At 32.2% G+C, this 12,790-nt stretch overlaps 2 protein-coding genes across 2 annotated transcripts; both read right to left on the bottom strand.

The window, feature by feature from the left end:
• Positions 1-375: 375 nt before the first annotated feature.
• HELRODRAFT_183698 (hypothetical protein) lies at positions 376-1,866 on the bottom strand (the record flags this gene model as incomplete). The annotated part of the gene is made up of 4 exons (XM_009013286.1): positions 376-1,148; positions 1,218-1,370; positions 1,550-1,613; positions 1,744-1,866. 4 exons carry the CDS (start codon positions 1,864-1,866, stop codon positions 376-378), a joined length of 1,113 nt encoding a protein of 370 aa, XP_009011534.1.
• Positions 1,867-9,963: 8,097 nt separating this feature from the next.
• Positions 9,964-12,090, bottom strand: HELRODRAFT_183696 (hypothetical protein; the record flags this gene model as incomplete). The annotated part of the gene is made up of 4 exons (XM_009013285.1): positions 9,964-10,018; positions 10,161-10,316; positions 10,956-11,003; positions 11,864-12,090. The coding sequence occupies 4 exons, from the start codon at positions 12,088-12,090 to the stop codon at positions 9,964-9,966; spliced, it is 486 nt and encodes a 161-aa protein (XP_009011533.1).
• Between the last annotated feature and the right edge of the window lie 700 nt (positions 12,091-12,790).

Below are 12,790 nucleotides of genomic sequence, written 5' to 3'. Positions count from 1 at the left end.
TGTAGTACTGGCAAAAGCTCTACTTTGTGTTAGTGTAGTTGGTACTGGCCAATCTTTAATTGCCTCAATTTTAATTGGGTCTGTTCCGATCCCTTTATCACTAACTATATAACTTAAATAGCTAACTGATTTCTGCATTAAATGACATTTTGACGGTTTGAGCTTTAAATTGCCTGGTGCAATCTTTGAAACAACAGTCCTAATTTTTTTAAATGTTCGTTTAAATTTTTACTAAATATGATTATATCATCCAAGTAAACTAAACAGGTCTCAAAATTTAATCCTATCTTTAATCGTTATTTCATTTAACTTTTTATAATCTACACAGAATCTATAAGAATTATCTTTCTTTTTAACTAATACTAAATTAGAAGCTCATTCGCTCTGACAAGGTTCTATAACTTTTTGCTGTAACATCTCTTCTAACAAATTGTCAATGATTGGTAGATGTGCTCTAGGTTGCGGTCGCAAAGCTTGGCGAAATGGTCTGTTTGCTCCGGTAGCAATTTCCTGTTGCGTTATATTAGTTCTTCCTAAATCAAACTCGCTTAATGAAAGAATATTTTTATACTTTAATAACAACTTTCTCAAATTACTACGAATATTATCTGGAACACTGGAATGTACCTCATCAACTATTGTATTTATAGTCTCATCATATTCTTTGGTGGGTTTGTTATTTGATTCTTGAACTTTATCAACAACTACAACAACTTCATGCAATTTGGTGATTACTTGATCCTTAGGTAATTCAACTTTTTCATCTGGTATGTTACAAACTCTAATACACGTAAACGGTTTATTGACATTAATTAATGATCTCGTAGTTAGCAAATTGGTTTTGATTTTATTTATACTAGTTGACCATGCTGTATCTTGTTTTAAAGGTTTCAAATTTGATTTTTCTATAAATGTCTGAATGAACATTTCACTGCGGGGTGGAATAACAGCCGTAATTTTCGAAATGCATCTTATATCTGTTTCTTGTCTAGATTTTACGAGGTTGTAACTTTTTCCGTTTATTACAATATTACTCCTTCCAAAATCCCAAATGCAATTGTTATCATACAACCAATTCTTTCCTAAAATTATATGATCAACGTTTGGTGACACATAGAAAGTTGTAAAAATATTCTGATACTTAAATTCTAATGGTAGTGTAATTGTTCTGTTTACTATTAACTCCATGTTATTAACTGCATACTATTCCTTATTACTTTTCCGAATTTTCAAATCATCTGCAAATTTCTTTGGACAAAGATTCACATCTGCACCACTATCTAGTAGACATTTTAAATGTTTAGTTCTAAATACAGCTTCTACATGAACTAATGCTTCCTTATCACGGTTACACTTGAAGGGTGTTTTTACTGTTTGTACGTTTCGATTTATTCTCGTCGTATTTTTAAAACTACCAAATTTTGCCTGAAGTTCGCTTGACTGAAATTTCCATTATTTTGCTGGTAACTACTTTTTCTTTGGTCAGTCGCACTGTTGTTTCTGATGAAATTATTATTTCCAAACTTATTGTTAAAATCTTCTCTCTGACTGTTATTTCCGTTTCCAAACTTATCTCGTTTAATCTCATCAATCATGCTGAACAATTTTCTATTCTGTTGTTCATATTTGTAATTGGATCATCTTGTTTAACAACATTGGATTTCTTGTCATCAAACTCGTCATTATCTTGAACTATCTGAACTAAAGATCTCAATGATTTCTCTTGCCATCATCTGATAAAACTTTATATTTCTCATATAGCTGACATATTTCATCTAATGTTCTTGGTTCTTTGTCTTTTACATAGAACATGTCTTTTTTACCAATAGCATTAATTAAATGTTTTACTGCAAACTTTTCTCTCATGTCATTACTTAACTCTGGATAGGATAATCTTGATAGTCTGTTAACTTCCTGAGACACATCTCGAATGTTCTGATCTTTTTGTAATCTAAGCTACGATAAACTATACTCGCGTGTTTCTGAATAGTTTGATGGTCCAAATAGTTTAAACAATAGCTCTTTAATCTTATTATACGTGACTGTATCAATATCTGGCAATTCGTGAAATACACATCTTGCTTTTCCATCTAGTGCGTGCAAAAGGGATAGTGCTTTTTCTTGTGATGTCCATTTATTAACTTTTGCGGTTATTTCAAATTGACAAAAATACTCATATCCTCTGAGCCATTAAATCTACTAACTCTCTACTCTTTAGCTTTACTAAAAACTCTATTATTTACATTTGCTTCCTCATTTAACATCTCACTTTGCCTAGGGTGTGTTTTGCGATTCGGCATAGTGCAACTCAGATACAAATCTTAATACTATCTCAAAATATCAAATATGTGCAATTACTCAAAAATGTAAAAAAAATGCACTAATATATCCAAAAAAAAGAAAAAGTGTTATCTTTTTACAACGAGTTACTCAGTAAATCAATCGTAAATAAACCTCTATAACTTCCAAAACTGAAGTAATAATTAAAAGTAAAATGGAAACCTCAATAACTTGAAAAATTGTTATTCGAGACCCCACGTTGGGCGCCAATTGTCGGATATTGTTGGTGTGTGAGGTCTTGTATGTGCGTTTGGGTGTTTGTTCGCGTTTGTTCTTTCTCTATCTTTTTCAGGGAATTTTTTTTTATTCAATAACAATTTTATTAAACGACGAAAATAAATGAAAAGAATTGAACTAACTGAACTCTAGAATAATGTTAAAAATAATATGTCAATGAACGAACTGGAATACAGAAATTATAACTTCTTCTTATTGGGGTCGGGCAACATGGGTTATGTTTCTTGCCGTTCAATCGTCAAACCTCGACGTGTGTGACCGATAGTGGTGTTGATAAACTCCGAGAGATAAATGAAATGAATAAAGAAAGATTACAAAAAAATCCAAGCTGCGTGCGAAACTATACCAATGAGTATAGAATCCAGCAAAGAACCCTAGGTCCACAAAAAGCACAACAAAAGGATTTGCTTTTGCTGGATCCCAACAACGAGGTGGATGACCAAAGACATGTTTTCACTGGGCCTGTCAGTCAGTCAGTCGGTCGGCTTTTCACAACCAGGGCCTGTTTTTACTGGGCCTGTCATTCAGTCGGTCGGCTTTCGCACAACCAAGGGCCTGTTTTCACTGGGCCGTCAAGTCTAATTGGCTTTCGCACAACCAGGGCCTGTTTTCACTGGGCCGTCAAGTCTGGTCGGCTTCGCGTTGAAGGAATTTGAAGTATTTTTAGTCAGCATTATTTCATAATTCTGACAATATTTATATTGATCGATTGATTTGACGATGGATCAAAAAAAGAAGTTGAAAAATTTGATTGATTGGTTTTATTGAAAGTATGTCAAGCAGGCAATGGTGATTTTTTTATGCAGGGTGAGAGGGGATCCGGGGCGTTGGAAGGTTGTAAAAACTCCAGTGAGAGGACAGTAGTTGACGTTTACAGAACTTGTGATGTGGTATACGGTGTTGCTGGCGGTGATGTTGGTGTTAAAGATAATGACATTTATTTGCGCGTTTATCAGATGCCAATGGTAAAGGTGGTGATAATTTATCAGGTGTTGATGTTAATGTTAAAAGTGGTGGTCATTTATCAGCTATTGGTAATCTTTCAGATCTAGTTGGTGGAATTTATTCATGTGTTGACGTTAATGGTAAATGTTTTTGACTCGTTTATTATCAACCGGAACAGCAAAAAGTGAATTTACATACAAAGCAAAGAACATTTAGCCAAAAAATAGATGTATATAATAATGTTTTAAAATAAAACATAAAACTTAAAACATGAAAACATAAAACAGATATTATAAAGGTAGTTAAGAATTCAACGGCGAAGGCTATAATTCAAACCGATGTCTTTAAAAAACATGTTGGTCTGTTTGCCCCGTTTTTAACATGTTTGGTTAATTTATGTTTTTTTAGGAGTGACACATTTCCTAGTTGGTGCAAACATGCTATCGTCCGACTTATCCTGAAGAGGAGCAACCTGGGTCATGATAGACCAGTGTCTAATCTTATTTTTATTTCTAAAATTATTGAACGATTAGTAGCAAAACAAATTCTTGATCATGTAAAAATTAACAGATTGCTGTCTGTCCATCAGCCTGACTTTAAAAAACATCATTCTACTGAGACTGCTATCTTATAACTTTTCTCTGATCTGTGTTCAGCAATTGATGTACAAAAGATAATACTCCTAGCTTTCCTTGATATGAGTTAGGCGTTTGACTGTGTTGACCACAAGTTTCTACTAGACAAGTTGTACCTTAGTTTTGGTATTGGTGGTTTGGTTTTGGAATGGTTTAACTCTTATTTGGATGGTAGAACTCAACAGGTACTGATTGGAGGTATGAAGTCTGATGTCAGTAGGGTTATCTTCGGGGTGCCTCAAGGATCTGTTCTTGACCCACTACTGTTTTTGTTATACACATCAGAGATATTCAATGTTACTGAATCATTTGGGTTCTCATGTCACGCCTTTGCCGATGATATTCAGATAATAGTTAAAACTACAACTGATTCGTTTCGAATGGAGATAGATAAATTTGTGGAATGTTAGACGGCTGTTGATTTATAGATGTCGCTGAATGGTTTAAAACAAAACTTCTACTGGTGGGAACATGGCAGCAATTGGCAGGATTGGAGATGAACTCAATTACAGTGCACAGTGAGAATTTTGTTTTGTAACAATGCAACTAACTTGGGTATTGTGTTTGATTCAAATCTAACATTTAAGTACCATATCAGGATTTTGTCAAGAGATTGCATGTATCAGGTCGGAGGAATTAATCAAATTCGTAGATCGTTAAACGTTCCAACACTTCAGACTCTGGTTGTTTGCTCAACATATCAGAATAAAGAATTTATACATAGGCACCTCAAATCATGTATGCCTTCAATCAGCCTAACACCAATCAGCCTGAACCAATCGCTCATCCGCCTAATCTAGTTTCATTATATTAATTATTATAAATTATTTTTTTTCTTCCTAACTTCCATGTATTCCACTCAACTTGCATCTAAAACTAAACTTATCTCCCTTTCGCTGTATTGAGTTCAAATTTATTGAGATTAAGTGTCAGGTTGCATCGTTTTGACCATGTAGTTAGAGTCCACGCAAAGGTAGTCCTCTTGAAACCAATGTTTTTACAACTTCTACCACGCGAACAAGAGTCGATTTCCAGTAATTTATCTCAGATTCCAATTGATCATTCAACTGAGAGTTTATTTGATCTATAGCACGATCTCTCGTTTTGCAGGCATGTACGCAGTCTCTATGAGATAATGAATTTTCATGTTCTTTCAGCGCATTATAAGCATTCTTCCAATCATTAAAACCTTCTGATGTTAATTTTGTTTGTACATTCGATTTCTTTAGAAACAAAACACCAATTCCACAAAATACAGCTCCAGTGCTTTCTGAATAAACAAGCCATTCTCGCGACATTTTTTCTCCGTTAATAAGAGTATAGTCAAACATACTTGGTGTGAGGCTGCGTATTTTGCCATCACTGTACTCTTTTTTGGATTTACTAAAGTCCATATCTTCATTTCACTTGAAGCCATATTTGGCCACAAAATCGCGCGTCTCATTATTAACTTGCCATAAAGTAGGGTCATCAGATAAACGGATAAATTGCTCCACATTTTCTGAGACATTCATCAGACAATTTTGTTAATATCTCCATGGAGGCCCTGTACAAGAAAGATATTTATTCAGGTGAAGTAATTTAACCAAAATGTTTCATTATTTCTTATTTAGATTTTTAAAAAAGACAAACAAACCCATCATCATCTGAGACATTTGATTTATCATTTGTCTCAGTTTTAGATTCTTCAACCGCGAATGATCTCTCTTCGTTACATGCTAAACTGGACCTATAGATAGACAGCAATATTATTTGTATGCGAAATTTTAGCCAAATCAATTTTTAAAAACAATATGTTCAAAGAAATGTCTTGCACTAATGAAAAGCGCATCGACTAACTTATCTTCAGTATCATTTCATTCTTCCAATTGATCTCCACTTCCACTGACTGCCGACTGAAAAAACTTGTTGATTTTCTTCGTTCTTTCCAAATCCGTATTGTTTTTCATTTCTTTGTCTTTTCGCAATTTTGCATATTGTTTCCCACTTAATCTTTTTCTATCATCGCTCATTTTACCTCTTTTTATGAAACTACAAATATGGCCTTAACACGACAAGACAAGATGGCGAATTTAAAAAAGGGTCTATCTAATTCAATGATCGAACCACATAATTAAAATTACATATATTGGAAAGAAAATATTATCGCCCACATATACTACGTACCTTTACTTATAAGTTGTACCTTTATCTTTAGATTAATAATTAACGTTTAGTAATCAAATCATAATACAAGCTCATCAAACTCATTAACAAAAACTTTTGTAAAATAACAGGCACTAATAAAGTAATTTTTATTTGATCGCTAGAAATTATTTAGTTTTACGTTTTTCATTGTTGCCGTTATGTTTGAGTTTGTTGTGTCATTATTAGTGAACAGTTAACATAATTAACTGCGTTCAAATTTTTGTAGCTGTGTACACAATTATTGTGAAAAACGCGACCATGAAAAAAAAACGGTATTTGTAAATATTGTTACAATTTAGCGCCACTTGTAGTCATTCGTCCTCTGATTAATTAATTATTGTTCCAGGGATAAAAGTACGATTTTTTTGCATGACATTATCGGCTATATGTTCCGATACATGTATTTTAAATATAGGATTAGAACGAACGGCAACTGTTAATTGATTTTTTAAAGTTTTAAATTATATAAACTTGAACACCATAATTTTTGAGTAAAGTATCAATTTCAATAAATATTTTTATTCAACTTGAACATTTTTAAATAACTAGTTTTTAAAATTTGCCGCCCCCCAAAATTTGCCGCCCCAGGCCGATGCCTGTTGTGCTTGTGCGTTAATCCGCCACTGGTCATGTGCTCATTTGCATGTGCATTGACCTAATTAATTCGTCTGCGCTTCCATGGAAAATCAATTGCGTTTCAATTATAATTTATGATTTATTAATTTAATCATGTCAATTACAATTTATAAATTAATCTGATTGTGCGTATCTGCGTGCTTGCATGTGTGTTAGTCTGTGTATGTATGCATGTTGATTTAATTAATTGACATAATACTCCTCAATTTTAAAAAACAATTTTGTCCTCAAATTAAAAATTAATGTAAAAAAATTCAATCAAGAAACAAGTAAAACATGATAATATGATTATTAACATTTATAAACACAACAATCGTTATCACGGGATGACCTAGTGTTTTGACCGATTTATAAAAAACGAATATACAAAGTGCAGAGTATGAGGTGACAAAAAATTGCGCCCTGTCCCATGTAAAAATTAATATGTAAGAATTACTGGGTTACTTTAGATATTTAGTTAGCGTATTAGGAAAATAATATTATTGCACATTCCCCAATTTATACATAATTCTGAGAATTTATTTGACTCGCGAAAGCGGTGAAAGTTAATGGGCAGAAAACAAGTTTTTTAATGTTCAAATTAAGCCACAAAGCGCCAACAAAAATATCGCGTTGGCGAAAGCGGTGAAAGTTAATGGGCAGAAAACAAATTTTTTAATGTTCAAATTAGGCCACAAAGCGCCAACAAAAATATCGCGTTGTTCAAAAAACATATTTTGAGGTGAAAATGAAAGACGATCTTCGTATAATGAAAAAATATTTAATTAGATTATTTATTGACCATTCTGTTCTTTTTGCTATCTTTCTGGTAGTATCGTGATTTCACGTTCATAAAATTTTTGGTCTTTGCAGGCAAAAGACTGATTGAACGTGATTTTTGACGTTCATTTTACCGTCCAAAAAATTTTGCAGTGGCCGGAACAAATAATAATCCAAAGAGACCAAGTCTGGGGAATATGGTGTGTGTGGCATTCCATCCAAGCTTTAAAAGCTTTTGGCGAGTGACCAAACTTGGTCTCGCATTATCTTGATAGAACACTACACCTTTTCTGTTGATTAATTCTGGCTTTTTCTGTTGACTTCCGAATTAATTGTTGCGTTATCCGGTAAAAACTCGAAAAAAGTGACTCCATTAAAATCACGCCAAACAAACGACAGCATCAACATTTTTTGATGGATATTGACTTTTGAAATGCTGTGACCCGGTTCATCTTTTCTGCTCCATAATTTCTGGCGTTTGACATTGTTATATACAACCAATTTATCGTCCCCAGTAATGGGCTTCAAAAATGGATTATTTTCATGACGTTTGGGGAGTGAAGTACAGACGTCAACGCGACGACAAAAATTTCTTTTAGTGAGGACATGGGGAACCCATATATCGAGCTTCGGGGTTAAACCTAGGCCTAAACCTAGGTCATAATCAATTGAATTTGATAAATTCAACCTCTCACCGATCTCACGTTTTATTCGCCGGTTTGCATCAACTAATGCTTTTATCGCGTCTTTATCAACTTCAACCGGCCTTTCAGACGTGGTGTTTCTTGGACATCAAAATTGCCGGATTTGAAATTTTTCAAAAAATTTCTGGCACTGGCGTATTGTCAACACATCTCCTTCATAAACATCCTTCTGGCTTGAACAACATTTTTACCTTGAAAAAAGTGAAATAAGACGAAAATGACTAAAAAATACCGCGTAAAATCAATTGAACTTATTCACACACAAGCCTTGCTATATCAGCTGTCAAAACATATAATGACATTGCGACTTAAGTGTGAAGTTAGCTGTGAAAAAATACAATTACATTCTCTGTCGGGAAAAAATGAAATTACATTCCGAAAAATATAATAGTTTAAGTTTATAGTCTATCTCTTCTCACATATCTTCTTATCTTGTTCTTTTGCACTGGCTACCTTATAGGTATAACAAAAAATAATTTTTAAACTTTGCACATTAATGTACAAGTCTCAATCTAAATTATTTCCTAAGTATTTATCAGATATCTTAATTGAACCCCGGTTTACGATTGTCTTCTTGTTCTCATTTCTTTTCATTTCGTGTTAAACACTCTTGCGTTTGCTTTTTCTGGTCTTTTTCTATGAAACTCTATCTCCTTTTCTAACTACTCAGAGTGGATCTCATGACTTAGTTTGTAAAATTCATCGGATTGCGCTGATGAACATCGAGGAAATGGCGCTTTATAAACTATCTGATTGATTGATAATCAATCAATCAGATAGTTTATTTACATTGAAAAATAGTTTTTTAATAACTCAGTTGTAATAAACTAATTGATGAATTTGCAAAACTAAAAATGTTTAATATTTGTTTGTCTTAATGTTTTAAAAAATTGCGTATATGTTTGTTTGCTTTAATAAATTATGTTCATTAATTTTTTTACATGTTTTTTTTCGAACCCGATAATAATCTTGGAATCAATAATTATATTGATCCACTTTTATATGCATTAAAACCAAACGTAAGTCATGAGTTATGACTGAAAAACAGACCTGGTATTACAATGTAGCTCAAGACCCTCCTTAGACTTAGTCCACCGCTGCGTATAGCAATATTTGCTTTTTTATTTCTACTTTGGAGTCATGCATTTCTTATCGAAATCCATAATACTTTATTCGCATGCATTTCAGCCCATGCTTTATATCATAGTATTTCTCGCAATATTTTGATATCCGAAACACTTTAACGCTTTAACGGAGCACGTCTTTGACTAATTTACAAAGCTTCGACAATCATTCTTGATTTAATCAAAATACATGGGGTACTCAAAAGTTAAAATAAGATAATAAAAAAACGCTGCAAAATAAATTAAGTAAGAACGCAACACGTATATTTTACATGAAGTAAATTTTATTGCGTGGAATTAATGAAACCAATAAAAAACAATATTGGGTATTGAATAAAACTAATTGTAACTAAGTGTAAAATTTGTAAATTCATACTAATGTTAACATGCAATTAATTATTCCGTGTTAAACGCATTGATATTTTTGTAGACATCAAAATTACAATTCAATCTGTTTGAAAAAATTTAAAAAAATTAAAATAGCAAAAGTTTGGTGGTTGAATGTATTGAATACAATTCTACAAGTTGATAGTACGAAATGATTATATATTGTTTTCAAATTTACAACTTAAATATTAAAATAAAATACCAACAATGTTTGAAACTTGGAAACTAATTTCATAATTTCCTTTGGAGGACAAATGATGACCATTCTTGAGTTTAAAGGATCAATCAACTGAGATACATATTTCTGCACAACGTTGTTTAGATCGATTACTGTGACTTTTTGAATTTTTTCCAGAAGCAATCTGTATTAAATTATGCCATTAACGTTAATTATCATCATTTGAGGTGAAGCTATGCATTGATTTGATAAAAAAAAGTGATCTAGTAGTTATTGGAGCTTGATGTTGCATCAGATGCTCAGTTTTAAAATAAAAATCAAGATATAAATGATAACGGTAATTATGATTTTTCTACGAATATATAACTTAAATTTAAGTTACGTAACGCGACAATGGATAGGAAAATGATAATGCATCTGTGAAATGATTTTTCTTAAAACTATGAATGATGTAATTAAACTGCGACGATAAAATTGATTAAAGAAATAAAATAAAATAAATAAATAAATCGAAAATGAAATAACAGAAAAATGAAACTCATTCTTGATTTGAGTTTTATAAAGTTCATTTCCAAAAGCATTCTGTATTTACTAAGTTGCAAAATAACAAATTAAATCAAAATATCAAAATACATGGATTGTTTTGAGATTCTTCTTAAAATACTGTTGAAAGTGGAGAACGTAGCATTTCTAAACCAAAGTAAATAAAAACATCTAATAAATACTATGTTGCAAAATTCAAAAAGAGAAAAATTTTGTTAACCATTAATCATATAATGATAAAGTCGCTATGCGCATTTATCTGTGCCTCATGTGCACCAACTGTGAAAAGAAGTGGTTATTCTCAACCGCGTCACTGATTAAGAGTAACCTGAGGTCAACAATGGGTGAAACACGATTAGCGTTATTATACATAATAACAATAGAAAGTGAACATTATCTTTTGACGATGTTATAAGATAGTTTTGCAATTAAAGTTATTTATGCGATTCAAAAACAATTTAATATTGAAATTAATGTTCATCTATATTTTAAAAAATAAAGCTTGGCATGTATTATGTTCATGTATGTGCAGTCGTAGTCTAACAATATTTTTTTGTATATTATTGTTAGTGAATTCATGCAGCACCATTTTATTAAATTTCAAAAACGCTGACAAAGCTGACATAGTGAACAATTGATAGCAAAAAATGCAAAAATAGCGAAGAATCCATCTTTAAAAAAATCAAAATTGCAAAAAAAGATAACGATCAAAATAAATAAAAAATCATATCAAGAATGTGTACTTGAACAGTTTTTCTAAGTTTGGGTTGGTAAAAAAATGTTGGACCATAAACTGGAGGGTCAGTTTAGACGGCCACCAAAGGCAATTCGGTCACGGTCAAAGAGGTCTTTGCTACTACTGTCTGGCATTGCTACTACTATCTGTAAAAAACTCCGAAAAAAACTTTAGCTGGCATCAGTAACTTCTGTATTTTTCGATTTATTGTATTGTTATAACATCAAAGATACCACTTTTGACACTAGTTTTGTGATTAGCACTATTGTCAAGTTATCGAGTTCACTCAGTAGATAAAAGTGTCATGTCTTGTGTAGTTACGCGGTAGCCTTGGTTCTGCGTACGTCAGAGCTGTATAATAAAAGACAAAAATATAAAATAAAAGGTCTTTCATGATTATAGGTTTTCTAGATCACGTTATTAATCCTGTTAACGACCGACCTAGCACCAACCTTTCCAAATTATTGGGAGTTTCGGGCAACGTCTTTTTCTGCGCCATACCACACCAAGTCATTGTTTTCAAAACCTGCGTTATTTTTTTCAGGTCACGCCGAGTTTTCGTTGTTTCTGTTCCTCTAGCAATAAACAAACGTTGTGGTTCTTTCTTGATTTTGTTGGCACTTGAAGCCTCAAGATAGCAACACGCAATTATAACGTGCATCGCAATTAACACGTGCATCGCAGTCGAAATCATCCGCAGGGAGGACAGACTTATGATCGCTAATGTAATTATTTGAATAAGCTAGTGAAATGATATGCAACTAATATGTGATATATGCATTATAATATTTATTGGACTTGAAATGTATTGCAACAGAACAATATTTTTTAACAGATGATTGTGTTAATTTAATCATAAATTAAACAAACTTTAGTTTTTTATACAAATTTCTTTTTAAATAGATTAGCAGTTTCGTATTTATTAGAATAGTGATCAATTTTCAACCACAGTTTTCGAATTCGGTTTTTAATAATACTAACAAACTATGACAAACTTGTTGTAAGAGAGTGGCACACCTCTGAGGCAGCAAACCAACATTTGCTTGGATAGAAGGCTAGGCGTTGAAATAGAACGAGTAATATCAAACATGCATTTACATCTAGCATTTTCAAGCTCTAACTGAGATATCGAGATATGATTCTTGACGAGACTTTCCTATTGAAAAAGATTATCTTATTCATACAACATTCACAATAAACAAAAAACACAAAGCATTGTTAAAATAATACATTTTGATACCTAAACTATAAATAAAAATAGAATCACAAAACTAAACGTTTTTATGTAACATAGATTTTTAATGGACATATTAGAAATACACATTAAAAAAAATTAACTCATTGAATTGTGATGTTAACAAATATTATTATTCGTTGTC

Source organism: Helobdella robusta (genome assembly GCF_000326865.2).
Source record: "Helobdella robusta unplaced genomic scaffold HELROscaffold_115, whole genome shotgun sequence".
Taxonomy (NCBI): domain Eukaryota; kingdom Metazoa; phylum Annelida; class Clitellata; order Rhynchobdellida; family Glossiphoniidae; genus Helobdella; species Helobdella robusta.
The sequence above is the reverse complement of the archived record's forward strand: the minus strand, read 5'-3'. Positions and strand labels throughout refer to the sequence as shown.